Below are 26,867 nucleotides of genomic sequence, written 5' to 3' on the forward strand. Positions count from 1 at the left end.
GTAGTAAAGCGCTAGATTTAAGATGATTGGAATACTTTAACAATACCCACAAGTTAGATATGATTACCGTATACGCACTGCTATTTTCCCCCCACTTTTGGAGGAAAAGAGGAAAAAAGTGCGTCTTATAGGGCGAAAAATACGATACTTCTCTACTGTAAGAATAAAGGCCAATGCATGCAGTGCATCACGTTACCGCAAAACGAACACGTTAAGTGACCATGAAGAAGCGTGCTTTTCATATGCTTCACTATATGGCACGCAACGCACAGTTAAGGAGCGGCACTACTTATACTTTCCATTGTGTTGTGTTCCGCTGTTACAGGGAACGTCCACGTCCTAGCCTCTCACTGATAACTGATTAAGTAAATATGTGTTTTGCAGGACTAGAGACACTTGTATAAGTGACGGGAATGGATGGTCAATGGTTCAAGACTGAAGCTGTAAACCATTTGAAAAACTGCCGTCATTCAGCTGAGGCTATAAAAACTTGTAAACTCAGATCGTTAGCTTAAACTTCAAACATGACTATGGGATTCTTCTAGGAAAATCAGGCTTTACAATAAATGCCCCTTCCCCTGCCCCTTCCTGGATGCCCCCACTGCCCAATCTTCAGCAGAAGATCAGCGCACACAGGAGAAGGCAGCAGCTTCCTAGCCAGTAGTTCTGTGGTAATGACATGGATATTGCTTTTCTTTCCTTCAAGGAATGTATAAAATACATTCGCATATTAAAAATACAGAGTCGTCGGAAGTACCAAAAACGGAGTCGTCGGAGCATTTATCTACCGACTCCACGGACCTGCTTTCCAGTCCTTACCATCCAGGAGATGCTACCATTCTGCTGCTGTGACCAGTACTACGGTAAATCCATATTACCTAGTCAAGCAACTTCGTAGGAAAGTTTCCAACATCTGCTCTGAGAAAGGACGCAACGACACTGCAATTAAATATTTTATTGTCACAACCTGAGATGGGATTTTTCAGGAGGAAGAAGAGAACAAACAATGGCTGCCATCTTCTCCTCTGCTGTACTGCCAATCCGGACACAGATGGTGTCCCTGGATACCGCTTAAAAAAAAAAAAAAAAAAAAAAAAAAAAAAAGATGAAGTTTCTTCCCAACAGAGTATTTCTAAAAGCATTGTGGGTAAGGAATGATGGCAGTACAGCGAAGGAGGGCTGTACTATCGTAGCTACAGGACCACACACACACTCAGCTCTGCTGCTCTAGAAGACATACTAGCTCAGCATTCTCTAATAAGTACTATTACTAACATGCACACAAATCCCAAAAATGTGCAAATCCACCCCCAGCACTGGACGATCCCTCCCGTGACTGTGCTATGTCCACTATAATATGGCAAGCTTACAGCGCAGCGCCAGTCATGCACAACAAGGTTTCTAGTTCTCTTCCCCCTTGTACTTCGGGATACACTACTTTGCTTTTGGACAGAGCAGCAGCATGGGACGCATTCGGTCCCGTCAGTCTGAGTTGTTCTCTTTAACCGGCGGCTCTTGGGTCAGTTCATCGGACGCCGCCGGATGAAGAGATAACGGAACGGCTATGGTGCCAATGAAGCAGCGGTTCGGCGCGGCTCCAACGGCTGAGGGGGTTGTCGCCTCTGTTGCACGGGACATGGAGAAAAGTCAACCATTTTGTCTAGTCGCTTTGGTCCATTGGAATAAAATCCACTTATCAATATGATAAGATAAACGTCTAAAACCAGAGTCCTCAAATCTCCACGTCAGAGACTGATGTGAAAGGAGAGCAAGGGGTTGTTGGTTTTGGTCGTGACGGATTTGGTACAGGGCTCGTAATCGAATCGCATTAGGAAGAAATAGTCAGTCACCGCTGATGCTCCTTGGGTGTGGGACGGGCCGCCATGTAGGTAGTGGGAAGGCCCTCTTCAGGTACAAATGGCGGCATTTCCACCAGTATGGAGTGCTCCACCAGTATGCGGGGTTAACACTGTGCTGTAAAATGCTCCTCTTCCCTTGGTCCAGTTTCCTCCTCACAAGTCTCCATCCTTGGCCTATCCCAGCTGGATCTGACCAGAGAACGTTGTCAGTAGCAGCATGATGGAAAACCCAGTCAGCAGGCCGGCATTCTGTATGAGAAAGGCAGTGAGGGGACGTCCTCCCTCCTCATCCTCTTTACTGACTTCATTCATCTCTGGGAACTGGAGAAGAGAGAAAAAATAAAGTGTTATGATGGGCAGGAGAAACGTAACCTCTGTGGGACCATGAGGTCTATACCAAGGAGTCCGAAGAACAATAGGAAAGCATCTCATTTCAGCTCCTGTTACAGGAGACCTTCTCAGTTTTTAATCTCCTTGGCCACATGACCATGTAACATATACATATAGATTTACTTAAAATGCACTAGCAAGCTTCTAGAAATCCTGAAGGGACACGAGCATTTAGGATAAGCTCAGGATGGGTGGAATGTATTTCTGGAGAAGCAAAATCCTAGAAGGGGGGGGGGGGGGGGGGGGTACAATGTTTGCACTGCAAACAATGAAAAACTGCAAAATAAATGGAAATGCTACAGATGGAGTCCGCCACCACAGGTCAAGTTAAAGGGGTTGTGGAAGAAGAGGAGCGGCACTCGCAGATTAAATGCAATTCTTGTACATTTATTGCCACATCAGAAGAATTGACGCGTTTCGACTCACTTGACCTACTTGAAAAAGACTCAAGTGTGAGTCGAAACGCGTCAATTCTTCTGATGTGGCAATAAAATGTACAAGAATTGCATTTAATCTGCGAGTGCCGCTCCTCTTCTTCCTCTATTTGTGAGCTAGACGGCAGCCCCGGACAGGTGCACCGCACCACAGACAGCGGAGTGCCGACTGTGTTATAGTGAAGTCAAAGGGGTGGTGTCACTTCAGAAAGTTGCACTTACTAATGTATTGCGATTGTCCATATTGCTTCATTTGCTGGCTGAATTCATTTTTCTATCACATTATACACTGCTCGTTTCCATGGTTATGACCACCCTGCAATCAATCAGTGGTGGTCGTGCTTGCACACTACAGGAAAAAGCTCCAGCCTCTCTGGGGGCCCGGGACCGTAGGTGCGCACATAAGCTGGTGCTTTTTTCTATAGTGCAAGAGCACGGCCACCGCTGCTGGATTGCAGGGTGGCCGTAACCATGGAAACGAGCCGTGTATAATGTGATGGAGAAATGAATCCAGCCAGGAAAGGAAGCAATATGGACAATAAAAATACATTAGTAAGTGCCTTGTATTAACTTTCTCTACATAACTAATGCTATTTGCTGAAGTGACACAACCCCTTTAAGTGCGGATTTCTTGCTGTGTGTGGATGAGAGATTTTTACCATTTCATCCACTTAGCGGCTACTGTATTACAGTGCAGGGGCGTAGATAAACCGCTGTCCCAGTGGCGGATTACAATACGGACGTTCAGGTCGGCAGCCCGGGGCCCAACGCTGACCCGAACGCCCACATACTGCGGCGGGGCACGGGAGCGCATAGCTTCCTGTCCCGTCGCCGATCACTGCCATAGGCTTCAGGCCTTGTAGGCCTGAGGCCTATGCGGTAGTGAAATCCCGGCGCAGGCGTGCGTGATGACGTCATCACGCACCTGTGCCGGGACGCAGCACTGTGACGCGCCTGACTCATCCCGCCTTCCTCTGCGAGCAAGCGCCTGGCCCTGGACATAGGCGAGTCTTTAGCTTTTCATTTTTTGTTCATTTTTTTTTATTTCTTATTTCATGTGCCTACTTTGGGGGGGACACAGGAGGACATATTAGGGAAGATAAATAGAGTACATGGGGGGGGGGGATGTGGGGGCTGTATGGGGCCAAATTATTATGGGAGGGAATACTATGTGGGGACAAATTACTATGTGGGGGCAAATTATGAGAGGGACTACTATGTGGGGGCAAATTTCTATATGGGGCAGTGTGGGGGTAATTGCTATGTGGGGGCAGTGTGGGGGAAACTATTGTGTGGGGACAATTGCCATGTGGGGGCAACTATTGTGTGGGGGCAGTGTGGTGGAAATTACTATGTGGGGGCAGTGTGGTGGAAATTACTATGTGGGGGCAGTGTGGGGGAAACTATTGTGTGGGGGCAATTGCCATATGGGGACTGTGTGGGGGCAAATTGCCATGTGGGGGCAAACTGCTATGTGGGGGCAGTGTGGTAGAAATTACTATGTGGGGGCAGTGTGGGGGAAACTATTGTGTGGGGGAAATTGCTATGTGGAGACTGTGTGGGGGCAAACTGCTATGTGGAGACTGTGTGGGGGCAAACTGCTATGTGGGGGCAAATTGCTATGTGGGGGCAGTGTGGTAGAAATTACTATGTGGGGGCAGTGTGGTAGAAATTACTATGTGGGGGCAGTGTGGGGGAAACTATTGTGTGGGGGCAATTGCCATATGGGGACTGTGTGGGGGCAAATTGCCATGTGGGGGCAAATTGCCATGTGGGGGCAAATTGCCATGTGGGGGCAAATTGCCATGTGGGGGCAAATTGCCATGTGGGGCGTTGCTATTGGGGAGGCACTGTAGGGGCAATTCTATTATTTCTGGGGACACTATACAGGGATTATTGCCTGGAGCACAATAGAGGGTGGTATTATTACTGGGGGCACTCTAGGGGACATTATAGCTGCTGTAGATGCTATAGGAACATTTGGGGTAATTTATCAAACTGGTGTAACGCAGAACTGACTTAGTTGCCCATAGCAGCCAATCAGATTCCACCTTTCATATTTGACAGCCCTTTTGGAAATCCAGTTCTACTTTACACCAGTTTGATAAATTACCCCAATTATGTCCATTAGGGTCACTATTTTTTCAGCAGTATAGTTCCTGGGGCATTGGGGAGCACAACGGGCACAGTATTGGGGCTGGCAGCAGGATGACACTGTGGGGACACCAGGATGAGGAGGTTGATGGAAAAATTGAGAAATCTAACGTGTCTGTGTTACAAACTGTAGAGACGAGATGCGGCTGAAAGAATTTGCCATGGTGGTCTGGGTCAAATGGAGGAGAAGAGGAAAGAGAAGGTCTACATGACAGGAGATGTACCTGGATGTAAGAGGTATGTGGTGCTGTATTCTCCTCCATGTCTTTTTTATTACAATTATATGTATTTAAAATTTGGTGACCAAATTTTTCAGTTTAGGACCCAATTTGGGGTATTTTTTTTTTAGTCTGAAGATGTCCTATGGCCCAAGAAGAGACTGTGGCGCCCATGAAGCACCGCAGCCTCTTCATACAAAAAAAAAAAAAAAACTAAAATGGAGGGGGGCTCTTATAATTTGAGAAAGCTGAACACCCCCCCCCCCCCCCCACAAGGAAAAAATTTTTTTTTTATCTACGGCCCTGTACACAATTCCACTGCTAATAAGCCACAGAGTATGTGCCACATGTGGCTGTAACCTTAGAGGGCTTGTCTAGAAGTGATCACTGCGTCTGGCGTTTCACTGACAAGTCTCCCCTCTGCCGCTAGATATATCCTATCGGCGCCCCTCCTTCTGTGCATCCCCACCTTCTTCCTCCATCATCACCATTACCCAAGTCAAAGAATTGCACCAGGGTCTCATCTGATATCAGGCACGGGGAGATGCAACTGCACATGGTACGACATCCAGCAAATATTGTGCATCCATTGAACTATATGGTCGCCCCTTTCTAGAAGTTGTCCCATTATAAAGACTTATCCCCTCTCAACAACATAGGGAACAAGCGTCTGATCGGCTGCTGAGACCCCCACCGATCATGGAGAATTCAGTGCTCTTCTGTTTGACTGGAATAGCACGTGACAGGGACATGCAGCAGCGACCATTTTGGCATCAGGAGAGATGCGGGTGCCGGGGAGCGAGGCAAGTATAACCTATGAGGTGCCCGGGAATTATGGGGGCATTATAGAGGTTGGATAACCCCTTTAACTCTATGGGACTGTCTTAGATGGCAGAGTACAAGCGCTCGGCTATCTCCGGCAGTCCACCAGAGTTAAATGGCGCATGTGTGACCCCCCCCCTCCCCCCCCCGCTCTATTCCAATAAGGAACAGTGGGTCCTGATTCTTGTGATCGGTGAGGGCCCATCAGATCAGACACCTATCCCTCTATCCTACAGGTCTTTATAATGGGATAACCCCTTAAAGGCTCTGTTCACATCACATCTGAGCCGTCGGGAGTGTTGCCTGTTCCTGATGGAAGGCACTGACCTATTGTACAGGCATACAACGGCATATGTTATCCATTCACTCCCATAATAAAACCACTAGCACCATGCAGGGTACAGTTTATGGGGTGCCCTTGTATAGAAAAGCATAGTCAACTATGCTTTTCTACGCACACGAAGTAGTATACCAGCCCAACAGAGGCCAAAAAGTCAATTTTTTGGGGCCGCCATTGAATGGCCAGAAGCTTATGTATACGCTTGCCATATACTCCAAACACAGAGCCTAATAAACATGTTCATTTGCACCGCCCTATCCTACCACCAGTCCTCCTTCAATACGGTATTACTCACCATATCGGCCAGAGCGATGTACAGAAACATTCCTCCAGCTAAACCAAAGATCCAGTTGGAAGAGAAGTGGCTGCCGGCGAGAATCCCAAAAGCCAGGCCGAGGTAGCAGCAGCAAGCGGACAGGAAGTTAAAGAAGAGCGCCTGAGGGATGCTCATCCCAGCATTCAGCAGGATGACGAAGTCGCCTGCAACACAACATAGCAGAAGAAGGTTCAGATCCACAAACAGCAGGGGGCGCCAGATACCAACCTGGAAATAATCACTTGCGCAGACAGTTAACCGCGGGCCACACAATCAGCTTCTTTCCAAGGTTCATGATCATGTTGTGCAACCATCATAAATTCCCAAACTGTACCGAGTGTTCATAATGACTTCATTTTGCACTGTCATACTATGCACTGACGGCTGTCACATAGGCAGTTCATCAAGGACATGAACTGATAAGAATATCATTAGGAGCAGCCGATAAAAAAATATAACTCCCCAGTTGTCTGGTATTTCATTAGATCACAATGTGGCAATGCCATGTGACCCTGCTGCGGCACACCCCATGTATTAGAGCTCTGCCCATGTGATACGTGGTCTTTTCTTGTGCATCACAAAGGGGGTCACTGAGTTTTTCTTAAACTTTTGATGTCACACAGAGATATCAAAAGTTTTGATCAGTGGGGGGCTGAGTGCTGGGACCCCCACTGACCACTAGAATGAGGAGAGAGAAGAGCTCCCATGTCACGCTCTCTCCCCTCACTGCGCGGGACGGAACTGAGACGGGTCCTTTCTATTGCGCCCATTTCTCTTCCATCTCCTGCCATGAGAAGAGGGCATGATATGAGAGCGTGTCCCTTTCCTTAGGGTCCATTCACATGACCATATTTTTGGTCTGCACATGATCCGCACGTTTTGCGGATTAGATGCAGACCCATTCTTTTCAATGGCGAGGACCGCATCTGGGCAAAAAAGATACAATGGACTAAAATGCGCCGAATTTATTGAGACGTACAAGCTCCTAATTTTGCTGCATTGTAAGAGTACTGTAGAGAGTAACATTTTTACAACGCAGGATGTGCAGAACAGGAAAGTGCGCAACGCACACAGCTGGTATCTATTTTATTTATTTATTTTTTTGGGCATACCCCAAAAATAGATACAGTTGTGTGCATGAGGCCTAAACAGGAAAAAAAAAAAAAAGAAAAAAGAAGAAAAAAAAAAAAAAAAAAAAAAAGCTAAAATTTTGGGTGGAAACAAAAAAGGTAATGCAATGAAACTTTAGGCTGCCACTTCTTTGGTGCAGGGGGCTCAATAAAATCCCTTAGGCCTCTTTCGCATGAATGATATGGATAGGCTCAGGATGCATTCAGTAAAACTCGCACCATTTTGCAAGAAAGTTCAGTCAGTTTTGTCTGCGATTGCGTTCAGGGTTTTTTTTTGCGTGGGTGCAATGCGTTTACAAACAACATCTCCTATCAGTGAAAAAAACAAAAAAAACAAACACACATTGTAACCGGAAGCCCCATTCATGTCTAAGGTGCCAGGGCTACGTGAAAAACGCAGAATACAGAAAATGCTGCGATTCTCACACAACACAGAACTGATGCGTGAAAAAATACACACATGTAAAAACAGACTCATTGAAATGAATGGGTAAGGAGTCAGTGCGGGTGCTATGCGTTCATATCACGCATCACATCTGTTCAGAAAACTCGCTTGTGTGAAAGGGGCCTTAAGCCTCATTCACACGTCAGTGTTCCACGGACAGCACACGTCCCCATTCATTTTAATGTGCATATTCACACAGTGTTTTAGCACGGTCCGTGGATACGGGTTTACAGCACGGATGCACACTCCATTTTGTCCATGTTAACGGATCCATCACGTCCATTATAGTCTATGGGTCTGTGAAAACCACAGATGCAACACGGATGCCGTCCGCGCTGCATCCATGTTTGACGGATGATTAGGAAAAGATGCTTTGAAAATTATTTTTCAGTTGTTCAGCGTCACTGAAAAAACACGAGCAGCTAAAAACCGAGAAAACGGACACACGGCCCCAACACTGATCCTTCATGCATGCATCACTGACCACCTGCTCACGGATTTGAGCACGTACACAGACATGTGAATGAGGCTTTATGCAGGCGATTTAGACCTTTGTATAAGAAAAAAAATAAAAATAAAAATAGCCCTGACCCCTAAAATGATAAATCAACAAAATAAAGGGGGTTTCCCACAATACAAACTTAACCCCTATCCACAGTATCTGGTTGGTGGTGACCTGACCGCTGTGACCCCCACTGATCAAATGAATGGCTCGGCAGGTAAAGCCTGCGTGCTGCTCTCCCATTCACTCTCTATGGGACGGACGCATAGGGGATAAGTTTGCAATGTAAGAAAACCCTTTATTCAGAATAAAATTTTGGACTTCTAAATGACAGGTCTGATAAAACTGTGGAATATATTAAAAGGACATCTGTCAGCAGATCTGTACCTATGTCCCTATGACACTGGCTGACCTGTTACATGTGCACTTAGCAGCTGAAGACATCTGTGTTGGTCCCATGTTCCTGTGTCCCCACATTGCTGAGAAATATGTAGTTTTACTATATGCAAATGAGGCTCTAGGAGCAACGGGGGCGTTACTATTACACCTAGAGGCTCTGCTCTCTCTTCAACTGCTGTGCCCTCTGCACTTTGATCGACAGGGCCACGCAGTGTAAATGTCCACACTCCCAGCCCTGTCAATAAACGTGCACAGGGCGTGGCAGTTGGAGAGAGCAGAACCTTTTGGTGTAATGGTAACGCCCCCGTTGCTCCTAGAGCCTCATTTGCATATATTAAAACATCCTTTTTCTCAGCAATGTGGACACACATGAACATGGGACCAACACAGATGTCTTCAGCCCCCAAGTGCACATGTAACAGGTCAGCCAGTGTCATAGGTACAAAACTGCAGACAGATGCCCTTTAAAACGGCAATCACCTAAAATAAGAACTACGGGAATAATCCAATGCAGCCTGTGTCTGCTAAGAGATTGCAAGTATGAAAGTCTCCGTAGGCCTAGATCTTATTACCGCAACCCCGCAGGCCTAGATCTTATTACCGTAACCTTACTACAGTGGATTTCCTCATGGAATTAGCATTAAGGGTCCATTCACACGTCCGTAGTGTAGTGCGGATCCACAATACACCCCCATAGAACTGCCTATTCTGGTCCGCAATTGCGGACCAGAATAGGACATGTTCTATTTTTTTCCGTGCTCCGGAAATGCAGATGCGGACAGCACACCGTGTGCTCTCCGCATCCATTCCTGCCTCTTAAGAGAATGAATGGGTCCGCACCTGTTCTGCAGTTTGCGGATGGATGCGGACCCATTCTATGGACGTGTGAATGGATCCTTAATGCAGTTCTTTCGCACATTTTTTCAGCGGGAGGCTTTCACCTCCAAAATCACTTTCAAAGTAAGCATACATGTAGGGTAGGTGTCCCGAAACAAACCCATACCTTTCTTGTGAAAATCCAGCCTGATAAAAAGCTTCTTGGATTCTCCAATCCGCATTTTTTTTAATGCAAATACGTTTTTGGTGCGCAATAGGCGGGGCTACTCCATTCGGAGCATCTAGCTTCCCCTGTGTAATCTATACAGGGTCAGAAATCTTAGGGGCTGTCACTCGAACAAGAGGGGGAGCTGTTGGGCAGCATAATGTTGGATCAATGGTGCACCAAACTGAGCTGCCCCGCCCACAGTGCACCAAAAACCTATTTGCATAACAGCACAAGAAGCCTGTCTCAGGATTGGAGGACTGGGTTTTCACCAGAAAGGTATGGTCATGCTGCAGTGTACCTACCTTTCATAGAGATATGCTTACTACCAATTTTGGAGGCAACAGTCTCCCTTTAAAAATGTCATCCAAGATAGGACTTTTACTTGGCACACAATCCAGAACATGGAGAGCCCAATATGGCAGATCTTGCTTTGGTTGGCATCGGTTAACATACCAAGTTCATGGGGAAACTCCTCACACAGGATGGCGATAGACGTGCTGACCCCTTGGAAGACGGACACTGTAAACGAGGCGCCGATAGCCAAGCCATCTATGAAATTATGGAGTCCATCACTCAGGGTGATCATCCACGCTAGTGTGCCAATGTCAGAATACTGGATCCCTTTGAGCCAGTAACAAGAGCTTTGCTTCCCCGGGAGTTCCTACATCAGAAGATACAGGACATGTAAGTGTGCGCCAATTGTAAATCATAAGGGGTGCATGCATGGAGGAGAAGGAGAGTCATCACTAACCTGCACAGCCAGCGACCCCACCACAACCTTCTCATCACCCAGGTGTTGTCGCAGGTCAGACTCGCTGCCACCTGGTGGAGGAATCATGTGATCCAAGTCACCATTCTGCAGCTTCTCCGTCACCCCTTCTTCGGCATCCCGTTTGCTGGTGTCGGCGGTATAGTGACTGTGCCCATGCTGAGGAGGGAACGGACAGAATTAGTCACTGACAGACACTAAAGGGCCCATTCACACTTTGGGGATCCGATGAGGATTAGGATTAGTGTTGAGATTTGTCTCCGTACAGTATTAGAATGTAAGGGCTCCGATGAGCCGAAGTAAGGCATTCTCGAAGTCGCGCGTGACTTCACTGAATAACTTTAGTAGTTGATTTTTAAAGCGGAAAACCAACTGGTACCTTGGATTCGAAGTCGAGTCCGGTTTCACTTTTTAAAGTGCTTGTCCCACTTTAAAAATCAACGACCGAAGTGATTCAAAGCGCCACTTCGAGAATAACTTACTTCGGCTCCTCGGAGCCCATACAGTCTAATACGGTACAGTACGGAGAACTTGTCACTGGCCTAGGGAAAACTGCGAGAAGGCCACAGCGCTACTACGAGCGCTGGTGCCTTCTCAAACAGCTGATCGGCAGGGCTCCCGGGTGTTGGACCCACCACTGATCACCTATTGCAGAGTTAAGGACATCAGTATAAGAGTCCATTCGTATGTCCGCAAATGGGTCCGCATCCGTTCCGCAATATCGGGAACAGGTGCGGACCCATTCATTCTCAATGGGGCAGGAATGGATGCGGAGGAAGCTCGTTATTACCATGCTGCTCCCAATGAAGTCAGCACGGCGCCATCATTACCGAGACATTACCTCATGTTTCTGATTGAGAAGCATCTTCAGGACCTTTTCAGTGAAAAAGAAAAGATAAAATCCCCCAAAGAGGACTGCGGAGGTGGCTATGTAAGAGTCTTCCTGCGGGTTAAAGCCGAATGCCTGCAGTACAGTAAGAAATAAGAGTCACGACCCAGTATTGGCATCAAAGATAAAGGGCAAAGGACATACATCCAAGTAATGTCCATTATGGCAGCTTCTTCACATACACCACGACACTGCTTAAATAGCAACTCCCAATTCTGTTACTATTGGAATCGCTTACCTAGCTGGGACTGTGCGCAGTAGATGCAACAGGCAGACTTCATAGATGGGCCCTAGTATAAAGCCCGCCGGCATAGGATTCATAAAAATGATCGAGGCACTCGCGACTTAATAAAAAAAATAAAATTTAGGGGGGGGGAGGGGGGGGGGAATGATAGGACCTCTGGGTGCCCACAGCTGAAACGTACATTAGATCAGAGCTGCCGTATTTTCTTCTAACCTGATGAGCAGCAAGTTCATCTGAAATCCGATTGCTATAGGCAATTGCTCTACTCTTCCTCTGCATTAGGGGGCATTCACACGGCCGAATCCGTTTTGTGGTCCGCCAACTGGGGATCCACCAGACACTGACATCGGCTGTGTGTCCTCCACATCTTGCGGATCAGCATGTCCTGCCCTTGGTTAGAAATGGCATAACAGACAAGAATAGGACACGTTATATTTTTTTATTTAGTAGGGCCACGGAACGGACATACGGATGTGGACAGCACACGTTCGCTGTCCGCATCTTTGGCAGTCCCATTAAAGTGAAACCATCCGCAAAAATGCTGATCGGATGCGGATCTAAAATATGGTCATGTGAATGTCGCGAGGCATCATGGCACCTGACCATCACCGGGGGTTGCGATGAGACATGCCGCAACTGTGACTTCTGCAGAAATTTCAAACGTGTTGGCTTTTTTTTTGGGGGGGGGGGGGGCGACTTTTCTCAGACAGCAAGTTGCACAAATGTTTTCAGTCACATGACTTGCTCTCACAAGATACTATTAATAATTAGGTCCGGCCCGGACATTTACCCTGCATCACCCTCAACCTGCCTGGATTCCTAGTAATCCATTATAGCCTTCTGCACACGCAGTGAGAAGAAGGCCTTGTGGTTTTGGTGCCCCATCGATTCAGGATGAGAATGGGATCACACCTACCTATGTAAGTGGCCACCTTTAGGGGTGTGCGACCTGGGCACCTGCCCATGGCACTTCACTTGTCACTATTGTAGAGGGCATCATTGGCCTGATTGGCCAGAACTGGCACCTTATATAGTTTGGGCACAGGAAATCCAACACGCCCTGGGCAATTCTGCTTGAATTTCATAGACTTCCCACAGCTAGTAGGAGCACCTCCAATAAGAACAGTGTAATAGGGAGTTGCCATTGGAGCAATGACCAAGAAAGCGGCTCTAGAAGTGGAGTTTTCCTTGAACCGAGGTAAAGCACCCATGGTTCTCCGGCCGGGTGTACAAGGAGCCCGGCCTGCCAAGCTGGAGAACCACTGCAAGGAGCCCGGCCTGCCAAGCTGGAGAACCACTGCAAGGAGCCCGGCCTGCCAAGCTGGAGAACCACTGCAAGGAGCCCGGCCTGCCAAGCTGGAGAACCACTGCAAGGAGCCCGGCCTGCCAAGCTGGAGAACCACTGCAAGGAGCCCGGCCTGCCAAGCTGGAGAACCACTGCAAGGAGCCCGGCCTGCCAAGCTGGAGAACCACTGCAAGGAGCCCGGCCTGCCAAGCTGGAGAACCACTGCAAGGAGCCCGGCCTGCCAAGCTGGAGAACCACTGCAAGGAGCCCGGCCTGCCAAGCTGGAGAACCACTGCAAGGAGCCCGGCCTGCCAAGCTGGAGAACCACTGCAAGGAGCCCGGCCTGGCAAGCTGGAGAACCACTGCAAGGAGCCCGGCCTGGCAAGCTGGAGAACCACTGCAAGGAGCCCGGCCTGGCAAGCTGGAGAACCACTGCAAGGAGCCCGGCCTGGCAAGCTGGAGAACCACTGCAAGGAGCCCGGCCTGGCAAGCTGGAGAACCACTGCAAGGAGCCCGGCCTGGCAAGCTGGAGAACCACTGCAAGGAGCCCGGCCTGGCAAGCTGGAGAACCACTGCATGGAGCCCGGCCTGGCAAGCTGGAGAACCACTGCAAGGAGCCCGGCCTGGCAAGCTGGAGAACCACTGCAAGGAGCCCGGCCTGGCAAGCTGGAGAACCACTGCAAGGCTAAATCACACAAGCAGTTTTTGATGCATTTTTTTTTTTTGCCAAAGCCAGAAGCGGGAAGTAGCAGTCTTCCTCTTTATAGCCCATTTCTTTTGCAAACTGCACAAATTCAGCCTCAAGTGGAAAACAACCTCCGCTTTTGAGCATTTTCTACAACGTTTCAGTTTAAAAGTGCATAAAATGAGAAATAAAGTTTTTGTTTTGTTTTTTACGTTGCTTGTGCTTTCTTCTCCATTCACATCCAAAGCTGAAGGCATACTTTACTACTACTTTGGAGCGTCTCAAAATGGAGAGATCTCTCAGAAACCCAAACAGGGCACTCAGATTCATAATTTATAGTTTGATAGGGGTTTCTGTGTCGAAAATGGCAGTCGCCACTAGCTGGCAGGAAGGGGGGGGGGGGGAAATCAGAGGGATTAAATGTGCCGTAGTTCAGGAGATTTAAAGGGACTGTCCAGCTTTTACTCAGGATAGGTTATCACTGGCAGACTGGTGGGGTCCGTCCGTCAGCCCGCACCCCCACCGATCGCGGCTGTTCACACACCACTGTCAACTGCAGCACTGCTTCCATTGACTTCAATGGAGACCGCAGTTGACGGTGCAGTGTAGTACCATCTGAATAGCTGATCGGTGAGGGTGCAGGATGCCGGACCCCACCTAACAGCTAGTGAAGGCCTATCCTATCTATGCTGACTCTGTTTCTACTTACAGGACAGGAGGAAACCCCACCATCCCACCTGACGATAACTTTTTGGCTTGGATGACGTGTTATAAGGCAGGATAACGGCACTTTACAGACACAGTAAGGGTCTATTCACACGTCCGCAAAATGGGTCCTCATCCGTTCCGCAGTTTTGTGGAACAAGTGCGGACCCATTCATTTTCAATAGGGCCGGAATGTGCTGTCCGCATCCGCACTTCCGGATCCACCCAAAAAAATTTAACATGTCCTATTCTTGTCCGCAATTGCAGACAAGAAAAGGCATTTTCTATGAGAGTGCCGGCGATTTGTGGTCCGCAAAATGCGGAACGCACATTGCCGTTGTCAGTGTTTTTTCGGATCCGCAAAACACATACGGACGTGTGAATGGACCCTAAGGCGGTTTCAATTTGCCACAGTCAGATAAGGCTGTGGAGGGAAGCAGGGGACACAGACTCTGCGGAGGGTCCCCAGTTTGGACGGACTCCCATGAAGTTTTGTCAGCAGGGGCTCTTAGCTGGTGGAAGGGGCAAGCTTGCCCTGGTCTATTGTGTGGGGTGCTACAACTGGTCAGGTTCACCCAACTGAGCCTGATGAAAGACAGGCCAGATTTGTGCCACATAGGAGTGGTGTGCACTGCTTCATCAACAGAATGTGAACTTTTGCTGGGAATAGAGAAGAAAACATGTACAAGTAAAAAATCCACAGTGGAGAAGTAAAATAAAGTGACCCCCATTTTAAGTAGATGGTAACTGGAACGTTGTAAGACGTCAGCGACTAAGACTACGCATGCACTGTCTCACACCACGCAGCATACACACGGTGTCTCGGGATTGTACGAGGTCCCCCATACCTCAGGGATGAGCTGAAAGAGAGCGTTGGAATAGAGGGTCCCAATGGCGAGAGCAATGAAGAAGAGGAGAAGACGCTTGTAACAGGATTTCTTCATGAAGGGAACCACGCCGGCCCCCAGGAGGGAGGAGAGGGAAATGACCGTGACACATAGGAAGCCATAACCCCACACTAAAGAAGGAATTAAGGGGGAGGGGGGGACAAAACAGAGACATCAGGGAGAGATAAGGATGTTAGAGAGGAAAGAAGGACAGAGGATTCAAATCACAGGGACGGGAGAGAACAAAAGATGATTAATGATCCGATTCCATAGACACAGTCTGATCACATCTATCAAGTCATGGGCCTCATGCACATTTCGCTCAAGTCTCAAACCCAGCAAGATCCAGCTTCTCTCCCAGTTAGCAAGGTTGCACAGATCACAAAAACATGGCTGCGCCTTCCAAACACAGAGCCACACCTGTCCACAGGTTGTGCGTGGTATTGCAGCTGAGCGACACACACTTTACTGAAGGAGATCCGCTTTACCAGGCATAACCAATGTGGTATTTATCTGCCCGAAGAAAGCAGCCATGTTTTGCTTATCCTGAACAACTGCTTAAAGGGGGTTTTCCAGGAGTTTGACACTGATGGCCTAGCCTCAGGATAGGTCATCAATATCTGACCGGTGGGGGGCGACACTCCCGGCACTCCTACCGATCAGCTGTCTGAAGAGGTCGCGATGCTCCGGTCCTCCTCACAGAATATCAAGCACAGCGCCATACGTTGTGTAGTGGCTGCGTTTGGTATTGCAGCCCAGGCTTATTAAATTAAACGGGAAATGTGACTGATGAACATGACGTCATTGGTCTAGGCACCAAGGCCTGTTCATACAGCTGATCAGCAGGGGGTGCTACAAGTCAGACCCCCACCTGAGGATAGGCCATCGGTTTTAAACCCCCTTTAATGAGCCGTCATGACTATATTGTATGTATTGCGCTCAGTATTAACGTGCATGAGTCCCATGATTTCCACCAATCCCAGATCAGAGGGCATTGCACCAGGACATTCTAATGAATGGCTCTTCATACATCGATCCAATGCCCCAGCCATATATAACCGAGGAAACCAAAAACTCCAGGTAATTCTGCTGTAGCCGATACTCCCATAGGAGGGGTCATCTAGAATTTTTGAATTTCTATTTCCTCCCACCTTCCACCAAGGACAGAAGAGCATGGTCTCCATTGCGTCCTCACACCGAGAGGGAGGCTTCAGCTGCAGCATGCTGCCTCCCTTTCGGCCCCACCTATACCCCATCTCTCACATGCATTAGTAAATAGTGATGAGCAGCAGGGGTCATATTCGAATTTGTGATATTTCGCTAATATTTTGTAGAATATTAGTCATATATTCGCAAATTCGTTATATTCAACTTATTTTTTTTATAAATTTTACGCGAAAATCAGCAAGGTAATGATCGCGCAATATGCGAATATTGCACGCTCAATACAGGCGTGGGTCAAAAACAAATATATAGCACTATAGAATATAATGCTATATATTAGTTTTTAAAGAGGACCTTTCACTAGAATAAAAAATCTAAACTAACTATACAGACATGTAGAGCGGCGCCCAGGGATCCCCCTGCACTTACTGTTATACCTGGGCGCCGCTCCGTTCTCCTGGTATAGGCTCCGGTATCTTCATATGTTAGGCTCCACCCAGTGGAACCTGCCGGCGCCTCCTTCTCCCATGCTTTAGCGCTGGCCAATTGCAGCACTCAGCTCATAGCCTGAGAGAAAAGAAAAAAAAGCCTCTCAGGCTATGAGCTGAGCGCTGCGATTGGCCAGATGTACAGCATGGGAGAAGGAGGCGCCGGCAGGTTCCACGTATAACAGTAAGGTCAGGGAGATCCCTGGGCGCCGCCCTACATGTCTGTTAGTTTAGATTTTTTATTCTAGTGAAAGGTCCTCTTTAAAATATTCCTCATTTTTACATCTGAACACATGATTCATGACTCATTGGCCCACAAGCAAGAAGCAGGGAGGAATCACGTGTTCACTTCAGATGGAAAAAATGCCGAATATTCTAAAAACGAATATATAGCACTATATTCTAAATATTCGCAAATTCTCAAAGTGCCGATATTCGCGATTAAAATTCGCTATTCGAATATTCGCGCTCAACACTATTAGTAAAGGGGGCAAGTGGAACCAGATAAAGGAAGAGAAGGAGGAGGTCACGGGAACTGCTGCCATTTTTGAACGTTTGGGATGAGTTTTTTTTATGCTCCTTTAACAAATGGATCATCGGTTACAGCAGAAATACAGACGTTAATTACACCCTGAAAACAAGAAAGATGTTGAATTGACATAAAATTAACAATATCATTAAAAAAATATTCTATCGCTGTATTCTGTAAGGAGCGGTAGACACATCACAGCGCGGCGGTTCCGATTGAGTTAACATTCACCTGTCACAGTGGCCGCCATTTTGATTTGTGAACCAGTAGTGGAAGGATATCACAATGGTAATCCCATGTGACGTTACCAAACTTTTGCAAATATGACTAGTGGCTCCTCCCGCAAAATGGCGGCTAAAGGGCATCAGAAACATATACACTGAATTACAGATAGATCTGTCAGCTCATCAAGGACATGGGGGAATGGAGGCAGCACCTTCCGAGACGTCAGCATTCACTAGGACCCCCCCCCCCTCCCCTTAAATGAACGGGTCAGCTTTTAGGGTATGTTGTATTACAGGAGACGGGTGCACTCTATAAGGGTTACATGAAGGCAGAAGCTAGGTGGAGACACTGAATGATGCTTTAGTCTTCTCCATACCACAGATATGTCATGGAAGAAGAATAAGGCGATGAAGATACAACTATAACCACCACCCTCCCCCATTGTACAGTATATGAATGGTCAGTGTGGTTCAATGTTCTGTAGAGCGTGGGTTCCCTCTGTGGTGGAAACTGGTACTGCACCTCTGGGATCAACTGCAGGAGAGCATTAGACAGCAGCGTGCCAATGGACAGGCCGATGAAATAGATAAGTAGTCGTCGGAAGATGGGTCTCTCTATGCATGGGGCAAAGAACACACCCAGGAGAGAGGACAGGCTGATCAGCGTGACTGCCAGGAACCCAAAACCCCAGACTGTGGGACAAGAGGACAAAGTAAGGGATGTGTATGCAGTATAAGGACATAGAAACAGACTTACAGCAAGACTAAGCATGTAACACCCAACTAAGGCTGCAGGAGGCATAAGAACTGGTCTAACAACGTCACGTCGCACGTACCCTCCAAAAATCTGCCGATCTGTCTCGGCTCTTACCAGTCATCCTCGTCTGACAAGTTCTGAGAAATTCTATTCACTTGTTCCTCAGCGTTTTGGTTTCTTGGAAAGCTAGGTCACCCCATTACATATGGGATCAGGGCCGTTCAGGACCCTTATGCATCTTTCACACGGGCGTCATGGTTTTGGGCCAGATAAGAAAAAATATATATATCACACCGCATCCCCACTTGCTTGCAATTTTCACGCAGCCCCATTCACTTCTATGGGGCTTGCGTTGCATGAAAAACGCACAAAGTAGATCATGCTGCGATTTTCACGCAACGCACAAGTGATCCGTGAAAATCACCGCTCATGTGCACAGCCCCATAGAAATGAATGGGTCCGGATTCAGTGCGGGTGCAATAATGCGTTCCCCCTCACGCATTGCACCCGCGCGCAAAACTCGCCCGTGTGAAAGAGGCCTAAGGGAAGATGCAATGGCATATAATGGTGATCACCTGGCCTTTAGCACTTCTCAGAAGGATGACCTACTATTCTACTATATACAGGGTTACTGCCGCTGAATGCAATCAAGGGTTCTCATTCACTGACAGCAAGCTGATATCTTGAAGATGGGACAGAACTGTAATATAAAGTATATGAGAAAACTGCACAACTGTTCAAGTATACAGTGATTAAAGGGGTTGTCCAGCTTTTTAAGCCTTTTTGGCTGTCACACACCCGGCCGGACGTGTGGAGGGATGCATACCTACCTGCTTCCCACTCCTTTGGTCACCCTCCGTTACTGCAGCACTCCAGTCCCAACTTGCGGTGGACAGAGATCTCATGCCGCTTCAGGAGACAGTTCACCGTCACCAGTGCGGCCAGTCATCAGATGCACTGGTCCACGTGATGTGTTGCCAAAGGAAGTTTGAAAGCGGGAACTAAAAGTGCAGCAATGACAGGGGGGACGAAGGAGCCAGAACCGAGTGGCAGAAAGCAGGCAAGTATGCGTCCCTCTCTGGCGGGGTGGATGGGTCAGCCAAAAACGCTTAAAGGGTATCAGTCAGCAGATTTGTGCCTATGACACCGGCTGACCTGTTACATGTGCACTTGGCAGCTGAAGGCATCCGTGTTGGTCCCATGTTCATATGTGTCCACATAACTGAGAAACATGATGTCTTAATATATGCAAATGAGCCTCTAGGAGCAACGGGGGCGTTACCATTACACCTAGAGGCTCTGCTCTCTCTGCAACTGCTTCACCCTCTGCAATGTTTATACTGCTTGGTCCTGTCAAAGTGCAGAGGGTGCTGCAGTTGCAGAGAGAGCACAGCCTTTAGGTGTAATGGTAACGCCCCCGTTGCTCCTAGATTCTCATTTGCATATAGTAAAACATCATATTTCTCAGCAATGCGGACACATATGAAAATGGGACCAACACGGATGCCTTCAGCTGTCAAGTGCACATGTAACAGGTCAGCCAGTGTCATAGGGACAAATCTGCTGACAGATGCCCTTTAAAAAGCTGCACCCCCCCCTTTAAGCGTCATTTATAAATAACTTGAAATAAAAGGACAACATGGACCTATAGTTACTGATAATTTTGGGAGGAAGTGCCCTTATACTAAAGTGACATAAAGGGGGTCAGACCCAGAGAGGTCTTCACAGATGGGCTTATCCTGGGGAGAACCAAGACTGAATGAAACCCCATAAACAGGAACTCCTAACGCCTTCCAATGACATGACCTGGAAAAGAAAGCAGCCGTATGGTCCACATTAATACCTTCTTACCGCCGCTAATGCCGTTAGGCTCTTGCCAACTTAAATCAAACCCATTAATCAAAAGGAAGTTATAAAAAAAAGGTGCCAGTCGTGCCCGCAGCCCGAAATCCCTGATGTCCTTCAGTCACTGACCTCCGAACACAAGTGGTGAAGGTGGCTTCTTTCTTACCTTCAGCGCTGCTAGGTCTTCCCTCCGTCTCGGTGTCATTGTGAAAGATGGCATTCTCTTGGCACGCTTTTGTTTCCAACTGCTGAAGGATTGATGGGCAGAGACTTTGCAGACCCCCTGCGTCGACCGTGGAATCAGAGGTCAGGTTGTGAGCGGAGAATAGGGTAGAGGCGCTGAGACACTGCAAGAAAGATACAGACGGTGACAAAGCCGGCCAATAGCCATACAGAAGACATCGGGTTAAGCTGGACATACACGTGCACACTGGGCTTAGCCGAGCATGCATGTGGAGAAGCTGCTACCAAACCCTCTATTGATAACCAAGGGATCGGACACGTTGAAATCCAACTTCCCCCATCCTTCGAGGAGGTTTGGGACACACGCCATACGCGTTAGATGATGGCTGGCATGCATTGAATGTGTGCGGCCATCTTTAGATACATACATTGTGGTGGTAGCCAATCAGAATCAGCAATAGGGATCCTGTAAGCGATCCTACCCCAAAATAAAAATAAATAAAAAACAAAACAAAATGTTAAAACCTTTAGATGACATGAGGGTGTGTGTCTATGACCTTGCAATTACTAGCCGTACCCAGTCAGCTCACACTTTGGGGAGGGGGGGAGTTTCTGCGTCTCGAAGCCGATTGCAGAGAGCTTCACTGAGCAGATGCATTACAATGTAGGTCAGAGATCTAAAAATGTCAGGAAAGAAGGCCCGGGGCTCAAAAGAGGGCAGTGGGGGGGGGGGGGGGGGGGGGGCAAGTATACAATGATGTGAATGCAATACAGTTTGGGACATCCCTGTAAGGCCTCTTTCACATGTCCGGATTAGGTCTGGTCCGGATGCGTCCCGGTGCATTGCGGCAAACCCGCGCGAGTAGATACCCAATTGCAGTCAGTTTTGACTGTGATTGCGTTCCGCTGTTCAGTTTTTATCGTGCGGGTGCAATGTGTTTTGCAGAAGTTCAGGTTTGGGTTCAAGGTTGTGTAGATTGTATTATTTTCCCTTATAACATGGTTATAACGGAAAATAATAGCATTCTGAGTACAGAATGCATAGTATAATAGCGCTGGAGGGGTTAAAAAATAAATAAAAAATTATTTAACTCACCTTAATCCACTTGTTCGTGCAGCCGGCATCTCTTCTGTTTTCATCTGTGAGGAAAAGGACCTTTGATGACGTCACTGCGCTCATCACATGGTCATTCACATGATCCATCACCATGGTGATGGATCATGTGATGAGCGTAGTGACATCACCACAGGTCCTTTACCCAGGTTCTGAAGAAAGAAGACAGAAGAGATGCCGGCTGCGCGAACAAGTGGATTAAGGAGAGTTAAAATATTGCTTGCGATTTTCACGCATCCCCATTCATTTCTATGGGGCCTGCGTTATGTGAAAAACGCACAAAGAGGAGCATGCTGCGATTTTCACACAACGCACAAGTGATGCGTGAAAATCACCGCTCATGTGCACAGCCCCATAGAAATGAATGGGTCCGGATTCAGTGCAGGTGCAATGCGTTCACCTCACGCATTGCATCCGCGCGGAATACCCGCCCGTGTGAAAGGGGCCTAATAGTTCTGACCCAAACTCAGACCAGGAAGAGTTGTCATGGGCGCACAGGTGTAACATGCTGCTTCCTCCAATTTACTACTGTTCATACAGGCCATGTCACCTCTTATGGTGGCAGCATTAGGCATCCAGAGTGAATTCACCCTCTCCCCCCTCCCAAATAGTCAAAGATGCATAAAGAATTAAAAATGCCGTCATTTGTGAAACATTCTAGGGCTGCTTCACCCATTCTGTCAATAAGGCCGGAAACCACCACTAGGGGGCAGAGCTGTCCATCCAAGGAGGACAAAAGTGATCCAGCGGCTTCACCAGGAGGACGCAAATCATGTCAGCGACCAACCATCCGCATCAATCACCAAAAATGTGACCATGTGGAGTGCATTGAGGACTACCCTCAAAATATGGACATGGGAACCCAAGTGGTTCCTATGGGCGACTCCTACAGTTTTGCTTTGCACTAGCGTTGGAAGGGGTTGGCGGGTCCCAGACGAGTCGCTGGCCAGATGACAACATTTTGGCTGGATTTCTTCCTTTTCGGGTACATTTACTAGGATTATCCTGTAATCTAGAATAGCTGGCAGTCCAGCACGCCTCAGGTCCCATTACGGTGGAACGTGTAGGATTCACGGGCTACAATGTGCTGTAGATGAAAGGACTGGGCGTTCGTGGCGATTACGGTCTCTATAAAGAGCCCTCTGTTCAGTAAAGCCTCACTGCGTGTGTTAATCTATTGGAAAACCCCAGATAAACCACTTTACACCATTCACACGTATTCTGGACGGAGAGAACAACACCCCGCTCTACAACGGCTGCCGCCCCTTCCTGTCAGCGCTAATCGTGCCAGGCGAGATTAGCTGGAGATTACCTGTTCATCCGCCAGGCCATATACACGTACTCTATATACACCATAATAGGCCTCATGCACACGACTGAGTCCCTATTGTGGTCCGTAAACCACAGATCTGCAAAATACAGAACCTCCATAGTGTGCACTCCGCATTTTTATCACTCCCATCATCCGCAATACAAGAAAGGATAGGACATGATCTCGAATTAGTGGAAAAATGCGGACTGGACGCAGATGCAGAACACAGTCGTGCGCATGCGTCCTTACAGGGAGTTTAAATCCAGTGAGTAAGCTTTAGGATCCCCTCTCACATCCAGGACAAAAAGGGATCCATGTAAAGACCAAACCCCTTTGGCCCAGCACAGAGATTTCTGATAATCTGATGCAACTTTCCGAGCAAAGGGCATTTTCTAGCAATCTGTTTAGAAAGTGGCGACAGAAATCACTGTGCATTGCCAAAGGGGTTTGGTCTTTAGGTGGATCCCTTTTGTTTTGGGAATGAGTGGAGATCCTACAGTTTACCAGGAGCAGACGAACAACCGCTGGGGATCCGGCAATGCTGGATCGGGTGAAATCTGGTTGCAGATGTGAATGTACCCTAGCAGAAATCTCATTGCTGTGCCAAAGGGTGTCCTCCTACATACACAGTCCTTTTGTGCCCAAAAAGCCCTGTAAACGGGGGTAATATAATAAAAGAATTGATAAGCACCCCTTTCGCCACACTGCGGGGCTCACCCATGTCTTACAACAGCTGATGCATCCATCAGATATGATCTGTCCTTGGTATTATTACCACCCAAATCTACAGATCAGATCAGACCACACACACACACTATAGAATCCCACTTCTGAAGGATTGAGCTGATCACTAAAACGCAAACCGTTATTAGGGGGCGTTCACACAATGGATTTGACTGCAGAGTTTTGGGGCGGCCAGCGGAGCTGAAATGTTGTCCTTTTTGCCTCCCACACATCTTAATAGGAGGCAGGGATGAGGATCGCGAAGAAGCGGCTTATAGCTGCGGCTGCTTCGAGAAGGGACGTGTCCCTCAGCGCTACCTTCCACTGAAATGAAAGCGAGACACAAAGGACACGGCCGCCAACAACAAGGACAACATTTTTCTGTGGACATCCCCTAAGGCCACTTTCAGAAAAGCAAGTGTCACACGCTCCGGACTCGCAGCACTGTCGAGGTCGCATAGCATTATATTGATTTATGATGCTGTGTAACCCTTACAGTTGTGGAATGTATTGGATAACACTGGCAGCATTATGGCAGTGTTATCCAATACATTCCAGACCTCTACGGGTTACATAGCATCATAAATCAATACAATGCTATGCGCCACAGTCAGTGCTGGGAGGTCAGGACAGGAGCTGCCGCATACTCACATTGCAAGTCCAGAGCACGACACTCGCTCGTCTGAAAGTGGCCTTAGGGCTCATGCACATGACCGTAGGTATTTTGCGGTCCGGAAGAACTGATGATGTCCGCAAAAACACGGATGATGTCTGTGCGCATTCTGTATTTTGTGGAACAGAACAGCCCTATCCTTGTCTGTCATGTGGACAGTAATAGGACATGTTCCTTTGCACACGGAGTAACTTCAGTTTTTTTTCGCACCCGTTGAAAAGAATGGTTCTGTATACAGTCCACAAAAAAAAAAAAAAAACTGAACGGACACGGAAAGAAAATATGTTCGTGTGCATGAGCCCTGACTCTGAAAATACTACTCCAGGCATGATTTACATACATGTGGGAGATATGGGCAGCGGGTCTTCCCTCCACAATACACTGGTGTAAAGGAAAACTGGTTTAGCTTCCCGCATCCAATCAGATTCCACCTTTCAGAGCTTCTTTGGAAAATAAAAGGTGGAGGCTGACTGGTTGCTATGGGCACCTAAACCAATTTTCCTTTACACCAGTTATGATAAGTCTGCCTCCCGGCTCCAGGATTAGCCATATAACCCACCTGTGATATGTTGCGGGACTGCCTGGCCCCTCGTCCAACCTCCAGTCTTTCTAGCAGGGTCTGCAGCTGCGGCAATGAGAGGGTCTCATTCTCCCCATACCGCTCCAATATGTCCTGCAGGAAGGAAGCCGCACTCAGCCAATCACGGGAGGCAGGAGCAGCCGAATCGTCTAAGGAGCTCACGATTACAGAACCAAGCAGCAGGGAGGCGAGAAGGAGCCATGGACCAGACATGATGGATTCTATAGGGGGAGAGATGCAGACAATATTAGTGCCAGTGCCCCGGTCCATAATGGGGGGGGGGGGGGGGGGGTGATGCCGTATAACCTACAGGACGGCGTTCACTGAAGACACAAATACGTTTGACTTTTCATTGTTATCTGCTCAGCATGAGGACAGCGGGGAGACAGCACACGGTACAAGGACACTGAGAAGTAAAAATGGGCCGTAGCAATGAGGGCATGAGAACCACCCTGTGGTGCAGGGCACGAGGGCGGCCACCAGCAGTGCGGGGTCTGGAGGCAACCATCCATTATAACAAAGCAATAGAGTGACAGCACGGGGCAAGAAAGGTGACAGCTCAGTGGAGAAGTGCAATAGACAGAAGAAAAGGGCGCCAAGACACGGAGACGTACAAATCGGCTATAGTAAGGAGGGCAACCACCCCACGGTGCAGTGCACAGAGGCAACAGTCCAATATAATAAGGTGGTATAGTGAGACACACGGACATTGAGACACACAAATGGGTTATATTAATTAGGGCACGAACCCCCCCCCCCCCCCCCCCCAGAGTATAGGGCACGAAGGCGATCTTCCCCCTCCCCCCCCCCAGAGTATAGGGCACGAAGGCGATCTTCCCCCTCCCCCCCCCCAGAGTATAGGGCACGAAGGCGATCCCCCCCCCCCCCTCCCCAGAGTATAGGGCACGAAGGCGATCCCCCCCCCCCCCCCTGAGTATAGGGCACGAAGGCGATCCCCCCCCCCCCCTCCAGAGTATAGGGCACGAAGGCGATCCCCCCCCCCTCCAGAGTATAGGGCACGAAGGCGATCCCCCCCCCCCCTCCAGAGTATAGGGCATGAAGGCGATCCCCCCCCCCCCTCCAGAGTATAGGGCACGAAGGCGATCCCCCCCCCCCTCCAGAGTATAGGGCACGAAGGCGATCCCCCCCCCCCTCCAGAGTATAGGGCACGAAGGCGATCCCCCCCCCCTCCAGAGTATAGGGAACGAAGGCGATCCCCCCCCCTCCAGAGTATAGGGAACGAAGGCGATCCCCCCCCCCCCTCCAGAGTATAGGGAACGAAGGCGATCCCCCCCCCCCCCCTCCAGAGTATAGGGCACGAAGGCGATCCCCCCTCCAGAGTATAGGGCACGAAGGCAGCATCCCAATACATAAGGTAATAGGGTGACAGACAAGGGCTGACACTACCATGTACCATGGTTTCCAGTACCGAGGGCACAAGAAGGGACAGGATGACAGGTCGCCAGGATCCACTGACATTGAGATGTATAATTGGGTTATGGTAAAGAGCACACATAATAAATGAAGCCTTGGGGCCCCGGCAGCCTTAGCTCACCTTGCCGGGCCGCTGCCCTCACTGTCACACAAGTCCAGCCGCTCACGGTGTCCCGGTCACTCTGCTCATCACGGCCTCCCTGTCAGCAACGTGGAGCTCGGGAGCTGGCTCTTTAAACCTTGACGTCACATCACTTTTAACCCCACCTCTTTTCCGTGACGAAGGGGGCGTCACCACCGACATGGAATCGTCAACACATCAC

General features: G+C 48.5%; 1 protein-coding gene across 2 annotated transcripts; it reads right to left on the bottom strand.

Moving 5' to 3' along the window:
• Window positions 1-940: 940 nt before the first annotated feature.
• Window positions 941-26,867, bottom strand: LOC122927306 (metal cation symporter ZIP14-like). Of its 2 annotated transcripts, none has more exons than XM_044279023.1 (9): window positions 26,666-26,867; window positions 25,090-25,331; window positions 20,692-20,872; window positions 18,447-18,616; window positions 11,665-11,787; window positions 10,806-10,982; window positions 10,508-10,715; window positions 6,513-6,697; window positions 941-2,180 (listed from the first exon to the last, which is right to left on the bottom strand). In XM_044279023.1, exons 2-9 carry the CDS (start codon window positions 25,321-25,323, stop codon window positions 2,034-2,036), a joined length of 1,425 nt encoding a protein of 474 aa, XP_044134958.1. In that variant the 5' UTR covers window positions 25,324-25,331; window positions 26,666-26,867; the 3' UTR covers window positions 941-2,033. The 2 variants fall into 2 exon arrangements, with proteins under 2 accessions (XP_044134958.1, XP_044134957.1); XM_044279022.1 differs by lacking the exon at window positions 18,447-18,616 and adding an exon at window positions 15,480-15,649 and having other exon boundaries at window positions 26,666-26,856.

Source organism: Bufo gargarizans, chromosome 2, assembly GCF_014858855.1.
Source record: "Bufo gargarizans isolate SCDJY-AF-19 chromosome 2, ASM1485885v1, whole genome shotgun sequence".
NCBI classification, from domain to species: domain Eukaryota; kingdom Metazoa; phylum Chordata; class Amphibia; order Anura; family Bufonidae; genus Bufo; species Bufo gargarizans.

What these genes read in the sequence shown, in the direction of transcription:
- LOC122927306 (XM_044279023.1), bottom strand. Translation starts at nt 25,323, where the DNA reads ATGTCTGGTCCATGGCTCCTTCTCGCCTCCCTGCTGCTTGGTTCTGTA. An exon ending in AGTCCCGCAACATATCACAG is followed by an intron (nt 20,873 to 25,089) that starts GTGGGTTATATG and finishes TCTTTCTTGCAG; the next exon opens with TGTCTCAGCGCCTCTACCCT. An exon ending in TCCTGCAGTTGATCCCAGAG is followed by an intron (nt 11,788 to 18,446) that starts GTGCAGTACCAG and finishes ACTGTACTGCAG; the next exon opens with GCATTCGGCTTTAACCCGCA.